General features: G+C 54.4%; 1 protein-coding gene across 1 annotated transcript; it reads left to right on the top strand.

Moving 5' to 3' along the window:
- The first annotated feature begins 3,174 nt into the window (after window positions 1-3,174).
- TGME49_237410 (protein phosphatase 2C domain-containing protein) lies at window positions 3,175-14,278 on the top strand. The gene is made up of 3 exons (XM_018780492.1): window positions 3,175-7,278; window positions 8,250-10,560; window positions 10,784-14,278. Exons 1-3 carry the CDS (start codon window positions 7,185-7,187, stop codon window positions 12,888-12,890), a joined length of 4,512 nt encoding a protein of 1,503 aa, XP_018635763.1. The 5' UTR covers window positions 3,175-7,184; the 3' UTR covers window positions 12,891-14,278.
- Window positions 14,279-14,282: the final 4 nt, after the last annotated feature.

The raw sequence follows: 14,282 nt of genomic DNA, 5'->3' as shown, positions 1-14,282 counted from the left end.
GAGGACAGAAAATTCAACGCTACACTTTTACACACCCGACGATGGAGCCTAGCGGACCGCAGGAATATCACAAAAACAGGGCGAGCGCACGGCAAAAAAGGCAACCGGCAATGTGGCTGCGGGAGTCGTGTTAACCTTCTTGAGTTTAAGATCCAGGGCAGACAGGAGCAGCATCGAGGACGCGGCAGAAAAGGGTGACGGCCAGAACATGGCAAAAAGTCAATCTGCACGGCGTTGTCCTGTCGGGCTTTTTGGAAGTCCGTCGAGGTCAAGGCCACAAAGGAAAGTCGAGGACGTAACCATAACAAATATGTTCGAAGGAACTGTTTCGGAGCTCGACAAGCATCCAGTTGCACAGCGTCAAAGGCGATCTGAGACAGCTGGACAGGTTCTTGACGTGCTTCATTTTTGCGAATCCACCTCCAAACAGCACCAGGATTCCCAACCTGTCCGGAGACGTCTCGATTACGATACAGCTTTCCCTGGAGGCCCTACACTCGGGGCAAAGACAAACATCCGGTGACACGCACCGCCAGAAAACAAAGAAAAACAGTCGCCTCAGCTGAAGAATCTGCCGTGGCAAAGCCTGTTGCCGTTTCGTTTGGTGCGCGAAGGGTTCTTTTCCACAAAAACAGGGCAGCGTCTAAAACGGAAGCTGATTCGTCACGCTGTGTTTTTTCGTCCGACCGACCGCACCCAGAGACAGCGCGTTCAGAGCGGCTGTCTCAGCGACCGGGGTACAGAGCAGAGGTAGCGAGAGAGAAGTTGCAACTTTCTGTCAACGAAACACCGCTTTTTCGAACCTAGATTACGGCAGATTATCGCCTGAGGCGCTTTACTCCGTAGATTTCCATGGTGGACAAGACACGAACGGCGGCGATTGATTCTGCCCCGTACGTAGATCGGAACAGCGAGACAAGACCGACAAGTAGATGATTCGGGGGCATGTTCTAGAGCATCTCTGAGTTGCTGACGCACGACGTCGCCGTGCCTCAGATCACGACTTGTCGCACTTATGCGTTTCTCCGGTGCTTGTTTCCGCAGGCAAAAGTGTCTATTTTTTTGAGGAAGTTCGAGCAGCGCGCCAGGTTGGAGACACGACAGTCATGGTGCCCCACATATTTTCTCATGTCATTCCTCATCGTGCGAATCTTATAGACAGCGACAATCATGACAATCTTTGGGTGGTAAATCGTGAAAAGGGAATCTTTGACCTGGTGGAAGCAAATGTCTGAAGAACACGGCAACGCTGGCGAAGATATTTGAGCGTATCGAGCTGAGTTTTGGAAAGTCGGTGCTATCCACCTCTGCAGAGTCCCGTTGCATGTCTCAGAAAGGAAAACGAAACCTTTCGGACCCTTGCAAACTCTGTCGCGAAAACTCTGCTCACTGTCTTTCTTCTTCTCAGTACTTTGTGTGTAAATCTGCGGCCGGCAGACACAACCCCACACCGCTGCGGCACATTTCTTGAACGGTGCAGGCCACTGTGCTTGGCTAAAAAGTAAGACCACGTCTGGGACACCAGGTTGGTTGACTGAGAATATGAAATTGGTGCAGAAATGTGGACGTTGCATTGGTTGCGTCTGTCGGTTACCTCGTGTTTGAAGCGATCCTGCAGTTTTAGCAGAGGGGCGAGAAATCCCAAGATAGAAAGCGTCCACGGGGACTAGGCAGTCAGTTTCCAAAGACAGGATAAAATACGTCAGCTTCGCTTCTTTTCAAAAACATTAATTGGACAGTTGGTGAGGATAGCTTGTACACAATCTGGACCTCTGCCGCAGCTGCTACGGAGGGGAAAGCATCTCTACACCCACCCAAATGTTTGTGCGTTCTTTTGCTATGTGCGACGCGTCTAGTCGGCTCTTCGAGTTTCCCTGCCATTTGCATGATCCTACACTAGTTGAGGTCAGTAGGGCGGAAAGCCAGATATACGGAAGTGTAAAGGTGGGACACCTTCAGTAAAAAAAGTGTGTCGAAGTGTCAATCGCACACACTGGGGATTCTGACAAACGACAAGTTGTCAGCCAAGGGAGAAGAGAGAATTTGACCGGTGGAAATCTCGTTCGCAAACTTCTGCCTGTCGTCTCAGCTGTAGAAAAGGAGATTATCGTGTTAAGCAAAATGTAGGGAAACGACAAGAAATGAGAGGTCCCCCACGCGCGTGCTTGCACCCACTGTGCGGAACGTCGGGAGCGCATACCAGTATTTTTTCGATACGTCAGTACCAGAACGGCAAACAGGTGCTGCCAAGCCGCTGAAATAAATCTGGAAAGTTCAGATGTAACAGAGAATGTCACGCTTAACCAACCGGTCGCTTGCATGGTGCATTGTGTGTGTGGAAAAAGACAGGCAATACGCCAACTCTGGGCACCTGGAGTAGAGATACACCCATATAGCCGATTGGTAGAATCATGGATTTGCCGGAGCAAACTTCTATTGTGCTTTTCGTGACCGCAGTGCTATTTGCATGTTTTGTGCATTTGTTTATATGACCTACAGTGTGTTCGCGTGGCTTCGACTACTCTCAGTGCATATATTCTGGGTAGCCGAACCTTGGGATCATCCGGTTAGGGTTGTCTTGGTTAGCTATTAAAAAACGCGACGTTCTGCTAATATTTCGATCTTGATATAGAGACCCTAGTGTTCCGTCTACGCTGTCCTACAGCAGCCTGGCACTGCTCTTAAAACATTCCCTGTGGTGCTGCACAGCAAAGCTTGCTGGGGACAGGAAACGCTGTATCAACTTGTCTTTGTCTTCGATACCACCAACAATTCTATCCATCGAGCACCAACTCTCGCTACCATGTGAATTTCTCAAATCACATTCCTCGCTTTTGCACTTGGGATCCTCCGCTACACTGGGACGATTCTTTTCCGAAACAGAGCCCTTGCCACCATTCAGGCGTTCACCGGAGTTGTCTCATTGTTCCAGTGTGTTTACGACGGTCACCGCAAAAAAGAGAAAAGCACTCTTGCTTCATTGAAGAGTTCCGCGATGTGCGGGCACTGGGCTTCCGCCCTGAGGCGTTTCCCCGAAGTGTTTCGAACTCGCAAAACCGATTCTAGAGGGTGTTGAAAGGGATCCCGCGAAACCCTTTGTTTTCTCTGTTCTGTAACGCTACAAATGACGGTATTTGACGAACAACCTTCACATCTTGATGTTTTTTTTTTCAGAAGAAAAACGACTGGATGTTTTTTTCCAGAAGGAAAACGACGACAGCCAACGCCACTAGATTCCTGGGCCGTCCACCGGAAACTGCCAGGGTGGACAAGAAGTTGCTTCTTCATATTTGAGAAGCGCTTTGTCTATTTGTTATCAGCAGAGAACAACGGCCACCCGTGGCAGATGGCGAAGAGCTTTCTATGAATCGTATTTGCGAATTCTGGAAATCCTTCTCGTCCGCTGGATCACCCGATTTCGGCGTGTGCTGGGGTCGTCGGCGTTGTTGACCCCAGAGGCATGCAAGTCACGGCAAAGACACAGCACACCCATGATTTTCTCGTTCCTCTCTCGCCCTTTCGCGACCGATTTTACGCCGTCAGGCGAATTTTGCAAGCCATACGGATTCTCTTTACCGTTCAACCGGTTTGGCGTATTCAATTTTTGTCGAGGACTGCTCCGCCACACAACCAGTGCAGTGGTGCGAGTTTCCTTCTTTTTGGGCGCTTTCCCAGCTTCATGTTGTTTTTCTCCTGTGTTCTGAAACAGGCAGGCCTTGGGCCGTGGTCTTTGTGCGTCTTTGACTCCACTTTCGATTTATTCCCCCGTCCAGCCGCAAATGGCCGCAGACGTCAGGTTTCGGCTGGCGACTAGAGGAGGCAGCATTCACGGCCGCCAGGTCATGGAAGCGCGGTTGCTCCCTGGGGTTCCAACCACGTGCTTGCTCGGAATCGTTTCCAGGTGTCCTTCGCTCCAACTTTTTCGTCCATGTAGTGTGTGAGTGCATTTCGGTTACTTCCACCCGTTTGTTTGATTGTCGCACATGTTTCAGGGCTTCCTCGCTCAGCTGCCCTGCCTGTGGATGAGGGCGCCCTGTAACGTTCGCCTTTCGACTTCCGACAAAGCTACATTTTTGCCTGTTTTATAAGCATCACCAAAACCGCACATAGTCACGCATGTCGTGCTGAGGGGCGCAAAGAGCAGCCGTGACCAGCACAAGCTTCTCCTGTTCTGTCCGTGAGCGATCTCTACCTCGATTGTCGACTTCTCTTGCCCTCTTTTTCGTCAATGAGTTTTTCCCGTCTTCGCCCCATCGTCTCGCTTTTCATCTCCCGTTTTATTCCTGCCGCTTTCCAGCGCACACCACGGTTTCTCCCCGGAGAATTTTCACTGAATGAAGTTCTGACACTTCGAGTAGCGGGTGGCTGAGGTGTGCTTGCCACCCCAGTCCGTACCTCTTTGAGATTTCCCGAACCCCGTCAGCTGGCGTTTTTGCCGTGGCATTTGTATTGAACGCCCTTTCGTGTTTGTTTCGCGGGCACAAAAAACGAGCTTGAGAAAAATCTTTTGCGCTAACAAAGGGGGTTCAACGCGTCCGTCACGTCGGGACATCCAGACCTGTGACAAGCTGCAGGCTATGTCCACTCCCAGCCGCCGCCCTCGGGTGTTCGACCCGCCGAGTCGAGCGAGAAGGTGAGTTGATTTCTTTTTCTTTTCTAGGACTTTTCGCGTAACGTCTTGGCCGTTCTGTGGCATTCAAAGACGGTTCGCGGATCACTCTAGATCGTGCTTGAAATCGCTTCCCGCTACGTCCCTTCCAAGTGGCATGTCTGAACTCGTGGAATCTGTGAACTCTCGCCGCGGGTCCCGAGACCTCCAGAGCCGGTTCCACGTACCACGGATTCCTGTTGTGGCTGAAGAGTTCGCGGCGACGAGCTCACACCAAAGTCGCCTGGAGGCTGAGTTTTTTCTCGGTCGGATAGTTCCATCGGACCAACAGCCGATGTTGATAAGATTGCTCCCTTTTGAGAGTGATGGGCGTTTGCCGTTCCCCACGAACAAATGAGGATAGAAGGCGACTTCAGCGCCAGTACAAAATGTCCTGCGGGGTTGCTCGAACAAGTGGACATACACCATGGCCGTGTGTGGCTTGGTGCTTGCGGCCTTTGGAAGTTCCTCTCGACTTTCCATGGTTCTCGCGGAGTTTCTGTATCCCTTTTTCTGTCGCATGTGGAACACTCCGTACTGACGGCTGAAGTTCAGTTTGTACCACTCTTTCAAGATCTTCGAAACGCCGACGCGTCCCTGCGTTTCGCGTTTGCGCCTCGCCTCGTGCTGGGTCGCGATATGCTCTGTAGATCGCGTGGTTACTGGTCATTGAGGCCGTCGTTACGGCCAAAAGCGAAGGTGTTTAGCCTGGAGGCTGGCGCCTCTTTTCAACTCGGATTTTGATGGAGATGGGTTCTGACTTTCTGTATCGTCGAAGTCAGCTAGACAAGAAGCCAGTGCTGCTAACCGAAGACTCGCTGGTTGAACTGCCACCGGAGAGTTTTCAAAATCGTTCATCAAGCAGGGCTTCCACTTGTCACTACCAGAGTCGCGTTCACCGGCCTTTTGCCCGCGACTGCATGCCTTTGTCGGGTATCTGTCAGACACCGCGTTTCGAGTGCAGTTTCACTTTCTTCTCCAGAAAAAAGCGTCAGATTTCAACACTGCGTCCGGGCACAGCTGTTGCGTCTGTGGCTCTCTAGATGGTAGCTGTTGAAGAAACATAACTCGTCTTCAGAGGGAACACTTCGAGTTACGAACTGCTGGCCAATTCGCATGTGGAAGACCTCGTGAAAGGTACTGACGCGACTGTTGTCTTGTGGACGAACCTGTCTCTCACTGCCGCGATGTGAAACCCTGCCTGAATACTCTCCCCCATGTATGCATATATATATAAATATATATATATATATATAACTATATATATACTTCGATATAAACATGTATGTGTATGCATGTGTGCGTGCGTTTTTGCCGCTGCTGACTTGCCTTGAGACTGGGGTGAATCTCTGAGTTCCTGATGTCCGTCTGTGGCGCGTATTTGCTTCTTCTTCTTTGCATCTCTGCGTTGTGTAGAGCGTACGAACGCCACCGACGAGAGCTCGCTGAATTTGCCGTCAGCCGCCAACAGCAACAGGTGAGTTTCTGAAGACGAAGAGTGGATCGAAAGGATGGCGTACATCCGAGCACTGCAGAGTCCATGGTGCGCCTTTGCGTGGAGCGTGTGACAAAGAACTAGAAAAAGGATCTTGTGTCGCGCGAGCCTGCTCGATGAAGTTAGAAACAATCTGCGAAACAGGGTCCTTCACAAAGAGACTTCCTGACGTAGAAGTTGCCGCACAAGATGGTGTCTGTCCACGGTTCCCTTTTCAATGTCCGTGTTTATAAAGAGGTTGGGAGAGAGAGAAACTCCCTACACAAAAAACAAAATATATACATATATACATATATATATATATATTTGTGTTTTGTGTGGAGTTCCTTTCTTCCTGATGTGGACACACTGGCGTTTTGTGACTGGATGTTTGGGTGCAGTTGACGGAACTCTTTACAATTCGATTCGTGCGTACTTGCTGACCGCAGTCGGAGCGGCCTTGGTTGCGCGTTTTTGACCCTTTCGTCTCCTCCGTTTTCTCTTTGTCACTGCGTGCTCGCAGCCCCCGGAGCCTCTGGTGAAGCGCCTGACGACTTTCCAGCTGTTGAAAGAGAACGCGAAGGAGGAAGACCGGAAGGAGAAATTCAGGGTGAGCATGCGTTCTCAAGGGGAAGCAGGTTCCAGAGGTGTGTATGTGTAGATGAGACTAGAGACGGAGACCGGGTCTGGACTGTGCGACAAGGCCTGGCACAAATGTGGCGGGGGCTGTTTGTCGAAGGTGCGACAGGCAGTTGCGCGTTCATGCAAATTTCATCAGATACACGCCGCATTTGTGGATCTAAAAAGCGCGTTGATCCTGTCTAAATATCGTCGATCTCTCACACCTGTACCACCCACGAAGACACCTCTCTGTACGTATCTATGATTGTCTACGTATATATGTAGTGGCATCTCTCTTTACGTCTGCGTCTGTGATTGAGTGCTCCGTGCGCCGGCAAGAAATGGCTTTTCGAGATTGTGGACTTGAACGGCTTTCAACCAGTGTCTTTGCCGAGCCACTGTGTGGGGAGGTGACGTCGGGAGGAGTGGCGTCTGCGCGGTATGTCCATTGAACTGCATGCGCATTCTGGGGAGGCGTTCGAAGCTGGCTTTCGAAGCTGTTGTCTTGCGTTTGTCTCTTCAGACAGAGTTCGCAGTAGGTCTCGTAGTCAAGAAGCGACCTCGAGAAGAGGAGAGTACCGTAGCATCTCCACCACGCCCTTTGTCTCCCCATTCTTCGTCCTGTTTTCCATGTTTTTCCCCTTCGTCTCGCGGTCCGCTGCTTCGTCGTCCTTCTTGCTCCGTGAGGCCTGGCGCCTCTTCTTCGTTTTCCCCGGCTCGTTCTGCAGACAGATTCAGCGAGAGAGCAAGGGAACGAAAACATTCTGCGCTGAAGCTTGCAGAGCCCGATCTCCGTCGGAAGGCACACCACTCCAGTTTGGAATCTGCGGTCTCGGACGAATGTGCAGATAGAGAAAGAAGATATCTCGAGTCCGCTAAGCGTTTTTCTTCTCTTGCTGCCCCTGCGGCTGGCTCATCGGTTTCCTCCGCTTCTTCGTCGGCGGTCGGCCAGTCTACAGCGTTTCTGTCGGACATCCTTAGCGCGTATCCGGACGAAGAAGAGCCCAGCTGTGCTTCCTCTGTTTCGGATCCTTGAGGATCGAAGAAAGGGAGAAACGCATGCGGGGAAAGCACTGCTGAGCCAAAGCATGGGTGTGCACATGCTTCGCGGAAACGACGGAGAGCAAAGAGCTCGGACTTGGTGAAAGACACAGATATTTCTGATTTCTCGCATCTGTTTCCCAAGCAGAGTTTCGAGGAACCCAGAGCTTCTTTGTAACTGACACACATTCCAGAACAGCTCCTGAAGTCTCCCATCTGCTTTCACCTTACCCCGTTTCGTGAGACTCTGCTCGTAACTCCATCTTTCACTTGAAAGGTCTGTCGATCGCCTCTCTCTTCTCGTGTCTTCTCTGTTTTGCTTTTCTCCTCGTTGTCTGCTTTGTAACCCTCCTGTTGTCGCGCCCGCTCTGGCCTCTCCATTCATCACCATGGCGGCCAAGGCCGTGTGTGACAGAAAGCCACTCTCCTCGTCTCTTCCTCTTTCTTCTCTCCTCACTTCTTCAGCCTCTCCGCCGTCGGCCTCCTCTCCTTCTTCCTCCTCTTCTTCGTCTCTCTCTTCTCCCTCTTCGTCTCCACCCGGTTCTTCCTCGCCATCATCGTCTTCTTCGCGTTCCGTTGCTTCGCTGTTTGCGCCTGTGCCGGGTGCGAGCGACGGGGTGACTTTGCCCTCGCAGCGCATCGAGCCGCGCAAGGATTTCGTGGTGGAGACTCCCGACCCTGCAGCGCTGGCCAACGCGTCGTTCGCGTCCTGTCCCTTTGCCGCGAGTCCGTTTGCGTACCTGCGTCTCCCGCCGTTCCCGATGCATCCAGTTTCGGAGGCTCTGCCCTGCCTCGCGGACGAAGCCGGCGCGTCGCCTGGCCGGGTCGCGGCTTCTCCCGCGCCTCGGCCTTCGCGCGAGGCACCAAGAGCGAAGGCGAGGCGAGCGCTGTCCAGAGACACCTCGCGAGAAAATGTGCACTCGAGGCGAATGGTCTTCGCGACTCCGTGTCTAGAAGTCGTTTACGGGAGCGCAACTCGCAAGGGGCTGTTCCACGACAACGAAGATCGCGTAAGCATCGCGTACTGGGGCGGCGTCTCTGGACAGACGCTCCTCTCTTCCGTCGCTTCCGCGTCGTCGCCCTCGTCCTTCTCCCACCAGTCCTCCATTTCCGAAGGGGATGCATGCGCAGCTTCTCGCGGCCTGGAAAGGCGAGACAAGTCGCGACCGTGGGGTCGCGCGTCCGACGAAGGCCTGGAAGCGAAGCGGGAGGTCCCCGAAGAGCGGGAGAGACACCTGCTTACCAACTCGCGAGGCGAGCGCGGCTTTGCTGGGAGTTGCGTCGCCCCGTCATCGGTCTCCTCAACGCATGCGTCTTCTTCCGCCTCCTCCGGGGGACTCTTTGGGGGGGCTTCTGGGGACTCGGAAGTCGAACGAGGCGTACCGCAGACGCCCCCCGAACCTGCGCGTTTGACGCGAAGCGACTCTTCCGGCCTCTCGCGTCTGCAGACGCTGCGCATGCGTTTGCGAGGAGGCAGGGTCAGATCTGTGGAGCGTGAGGACTCCACTGAGGTGCGTCCCCCGCCGGAGAGCTCTTCAGAGACTTCAGATGATGCGTTCGCGGGGCGCGCGCGACGTCAGAGTGACTCGGAGGACGAAGAGCTCGCCCTGCTCAAAGTCGCCTCTGTCTCTCAGGCGTACAGAGTCGAGGAGGAGAAGCGTCTTCGGCGCGCCAACAAGCTCCAGAAAATCTCCAGCCGTAAGCCTGGGTACGACAAGGATCGTCTGTGTAAGCGAAATGCCCCCTCGAGTTTCTGCAGCTTCTCTGACCTCGAACAAGACGAGGGGGACGCGACAACGGGGCCGGAGCCGAGCAGTCGCGCGGCCGCTCCTTGGGAGTGTCCATGCTTTGTCACCCCCAAGGGGAGAGTGCTGTCTCAGAAGCTACCGGCGAAACGTACTGGAGACTTGCTCGTGGAAATGCCGTTTGTCAGCGCCAAGAAGACGCGCCCCTGTCACCGGCCAGCGCTGCGCGAGGCAGAGCTTTGGCACGACAAAGGCAAGAAGAAAGTTCAAGGGTGGGGATACACCTCCCGCTTTCCAGTTCACGAGACGGCAGCCCCAAGCGTCGAGGGCGGCGAGGTCGCGGCGCCGCTCCCAGCCTGCTTGGCTTCGCTCCCGAGGTCGCGCATGCATTCTGAGAGAAACCCGTCCACGGGGAAGAAGGAGAAGCTGCCGGGTCCGGAGAAGAAGCATCTGTTCTTCCGGAGACTTCACTCCAGGGGCGAGCGAGAGACAGGAACGCAAAGCCCAGAGAGAGAAAAGGAGCAAAAAAGAGAGCAAACGTACCAGAATCCCAGCGAGGCCGAGAACTCTGGAGTGGCTTTTCCGAGAGATCTGCAAAAGCTGAGCAGCGTCCAGAGCGCGTCGTCAACTGGCGCGTCGCGTTGCGTCGAACGAGAATCGTCTCTGACGTTGAGACACGCCCCAACTTTCCTCTTCACTGTCTGCGACGGCCATGATGGCCCCAGCGCCGCGGTCTACGCCGCGCTCGAGCTCCCGAGGCTCCTCTGCTCCCAGGCAGGCCGTGAAGGGCTGCACGGGGAGCTTCTAGGCGAGGTAGCTTTCCCTTGCATGCAGGCGGAAGGGCAGGCCGGCGATGTTGCTGCTGGGGCGCGCCTCCGCGCTAGTGATGAGGGTCGGCCTGCGAGACTCGGACGCAAGGGTGCGTCGCTCCAAGACGCCAACGATTTCGGCATCGACTGGGGACAGAGTCAAGACAACGATAAAAACGACGTCTTCAAGGAGGTCTTCCATGAGCTCGACGACAACTTCAGGTACGCATTCCAGACGGAGGGCCCACACACGACGCACGGCTGCTCTGCTGTTTGGTCTTTCGCCTTTTTTCGCTTCCCGCGTGAACTTCTGACTTGTGCTCTTCTCTCCACATGGTGACTTTCTCTTTTTTTCCACGCATTCTCTTCGCCACTCCTCGTGTTTCGTTTCTGTTCACTGCTTCGCCTTCCCAGCGGTTCCCTTTGTTGTGCCGTCGCTGTGCAGGCTCGAGTGCAAGCGAATGGCGGCGAAGACGGGGCTCACTTGTACCAGCGGTGCATGTGTGTCGTCTGTGATGGTCCGCCGCAACGAGCTGATTTCTCAGAGTGTCGGCGACTGCCGCGTTGCTTTGCTGAGCATCGACCTCGACGCAGGAGCGCGCATGTACAGAGAGGCGCTGCTCTTTGGCTCTTCCTCGGACGACCTCATGGACGTCAGAGATCCCGGAGACTTCTTGAGCATTCAGGTCGCCTCCTCCGAAGACGAACAGGATCTGTGTCCTGAGCAGCAGGCGCAGAACATACGCCACCAGAGAACGCAAGAGGCGACGGCGAAAGAGGAGCGCAGTCGACAGGGAGAGAGAACAGCCGGAGAACTAGCCGGACAGAGAGTCGAAGAGGAGAGAAGAGCGGAACTCAAAGAGGCGCCGGAGAAAGAGGAGGCGATGACTGTGTGCAGACGCGCAGAGATGAGGCGAGGCAGTGAAGGGCTGGAGGGGACAGAGGGAGAGAGAGAGGGGGGGAGAACAGAAGATAGCAAAGTGGCAGAGGTTTCTTCTCCGGGTCTCGCTGAGAAAACGAGTGAGGGAGAAGCGCGACGCGGACCGCAGTCTCTCTCGGCGGGCATTTCAGGGGGAGAAACCGAGGCAGAGGCAAAGAACGATGCCAGGGCCGCACCCGACCCGTCGTACTGTCCTGCCGAAGGAGCTACGACAGGCATGTCCAGTGAGCGGTGGTCACTGGGGCAAAACGCGCCTCGTCAGTTTCTCTCGTCTCCCTCTGAGGGCACTTGGCCTTCAGGACGTGGAGAGCGCTTTCCTGTTGATGAAGCGCGTGCGTCTCCGCGCAAGGCCTCAGACACCCAAGAAGACTTTGATGACGACATTCCTACAGAGACTCAGTTGGATTCGCTGCCGGCAGTGTCCTCGGAGACCGAGAAAGGCCCTGCGGCGTCCGACGATGCGACTTCAGTGGCTTCGTCTCGCTCTTCTGACAGTGTCCCCTACGTAGCGCGTTCTCCTTCGGTCTCCGCTGGGACTCGACCTCACGCGGGAGAACACACAGACACATCACCCATCTCATCTGCCGTCTCAGCACCTTCCCCGTCTTCATTGCCATTGGTTTTTTCTCCCCAACCTTCAGTTTCATCTTCGTCCTTGCCTTTATCGTCCTCTTCCTTAGCTCGAGTCTCTTCTTCTCCCCAACCTTCAGCTTCTTCTGCCTCCTTGCCGTTGTCTTCTTCTCGCCAGAGTGGGGAGGCGCTTGGGAGTTCGGGCGCTGCCTCTTCGGAGTCGTCGCGGGAGCGTCAAGGGAAGTTGCGTCTGCGGCACCCGCGCCAGAGGAAGCCGTTTCTTCTTCAGGTTCTGCATGCCGAGCATCGCTGCCACAATCCGAGAGAGCTGGCCAGGGTCCAGCGCGCAGGCGGGAGCATTTTTGCGGGGCGTGTAGGAGGCGTCCTAGAGCCTTCGCGGTCAGTCGGAGACTTCGATGTAAAAGACGCACAGCCTCCCGGCGTACTTATCGCAACTCCGGAGGTTTGTCGTGTGAAGGTGAGGAAGCCGACGCTCGTGCTCCTGGGCACCGACGGGGTCTGGGACATGCTCTGTTCGGCAGACGTCCTCGCCTGTGTGAAGAAAGTGACTCAGTTCTGGCAGCTTCTTCTCGCGGCGTTTCGCGAACGAATGGAAGAGCTGCAGGAAGAAGCGACAGAAAAGCAAGAAAACGAAAAAGAACGAGGGGAAGGAGACCAAGTGCGGGAGTCTTCTGGGAACGGCAAGGGCGTCGCAGGGCGTGATGTGGGGTGCGGGGGAAAGGAGACGCCTTGTGGACCTGAGAGAGAGGAGAGGCGCCAACGGCTGAAGACCGGTGTGAAAGCAGACGTCCTTTCTCGGATTTCAGAGGAATTAATCAAAGTGGCAAGACGCAGAGGAAGCGACGACGACGCCACCTGTCTCGCGGTCTTCCTCAACCCTGCGCCCGCAGACTCTGAGGAGACACCTGTCTCCGAGACGGCTGGACGCACGTGTCTCCCCCTCTTCTCTGGCGGAGGGACAGGCCGTCGCGCGAAGAAGGAAAAAGACGTTTTCTGCGTCAAGGATAACTGGATCGCGTAGCGGGGTTGCGTGGTATTCTTCCACCAAGCGAGTGCTCTTGTGGAATGCAAGAAGGATCGAGGATCTCGGCGGCTGTAATTGAAAGCTGGGGAGACACGTGAGGTTGCCGACAGCTGAATCGATAGAGGGTGTGTGTGCTGCTGTTTCGGCATCTCAGCCTGTGCCTTGGTAGTTTCGACTTCTGCTGTGGGGGGAGTGGCCGCTTCATCGTTTGTGACTCTTTTGCATGCAGGCGTTTTGACAGACTTTCGTGCATGTCGTGCTTTCTCGCCGACGGCTCGTCGCGAGTAGCGGTGCAGAAACTGGGAAACAGATAGGATAAGTGTCAAACGAGCGATCGAGAGCTGCAACAACACTGACGAAAGATGCAGCAGAAAAGGAAACAGCCAAAAACGCAGAAGCACACGCTCTACCTCGGGCGAGGCGGTTGTCGCCAACGAGACAGATTAGGAGTCATTTCGCTGTGGAAACACGAAAGGAGCGCATAGTTTCTCGGTTTATCCAAATAGCGGCTTTTTCGCAACTTCCGAGAACAAGAAAGGAGTTCAGAGATGGTCAACACCGAAACGACACAATTCGTCCGCCGGCTTTCTCTCCACGAGTCACATGTAGGAATGCGTACGCGGATATCTGCCTACGTCCGTGGGCTAATGGTAAGCATACGAAAGAAGGCGTTGGATGTCGTATGGGCGTCTGCGTAACCAGCGCCCCGACACTGCAGCCATCCTTGCCGCTTTACGGTTTGTCGGTCCATTGTTTCTCCAACAGGGTTTCCTTCGTTTCAGCATCTGCCCCGACCGCGAGACACACATATGGCACAGTTTTAGATCCGGATGGTCGCACTTGTTCGTCGAATTGAAGTTCTCTTGGTGGCACCCGTCCGCGTGTTCGACAATCCACGCGTACACAAACGCGTTCATCCAGTAACCAAACAGTCAGGAATTGTTCTGGTATGTTGGCTGTTCGTTTCACGGACAAATCCTTTGTTTGTTCTTGTGGGAAGGCGCGGCGGAGCTTGCGTTCTGTGTAATGTCCCGTTATTGTATGCAGATGACATGGTTCCTCGACATGTATGGTCAACGTGACGGCGAGAAGGGAAGTCTGCTACAAAGAAAGGGAACGCTCAGCCGGGAAGTTCGCGTCTAACATGAATAACGGAAAATCGACTGAGTAGAGGCCTCTATCTTGCCAGAGGGACAGCAGCAGAACCCACCGTAGGAGAGTGGATATTTTAGCCACGGGGACAAATGGAAATCCAGGAGACGGTATTTTGACCCAGTGAGAAACGCAGTGTCGCTGGAATTTCAAAATGACAGGCGGCCACTGTTACTACCTGAACCAGAACTTGCAAGATGCTAGAGGATCTGGAATCTTTTTTCTGCGTCTGTTGCA

Source organism: Toxoplasma gondii, chromosome X, assembly GCF_000006565.2.
Source record: "Toxoplasma gondii ME49 chromosome X, whole genome shotgun sequence".
NCBI lineage: Eukaryota > Apicomplexa > Conoidasida > Eucoccidiorida > Sarcocystidae > Toxoplasma > Toxoplasma gondii.
Note: the sequence above shows the minus strand (reverse complement) of the source record. Positions and strands in the feature narration are given on the sequence as shown.

Bases quoted from the DNA above. Each gene is read 5' to 3' on its own strand.
- TGME49_237410 (XM_018780492.1), top strand. From the start codon at position 7,185: ATGTCCATTGAACTGCATGCGCATTCTGGGGAGGCGTTCGAAGCTGGC. The intron at 7,279-8,249 runs GTAGGTCTCGTA...TCACTTCTTCAG, and splicing joins CTCTTCAGACAGAGTTCGCA to CCTCTCCGCCGTCGGCCTCC. The intron at 10,561-10,783 runs GTACGCATTCCA...GTCGCTGTGCAG, and splicing joins GAGCTCGACGACAACTTCAG to GCTCGAGTGCAAGCGAATGG.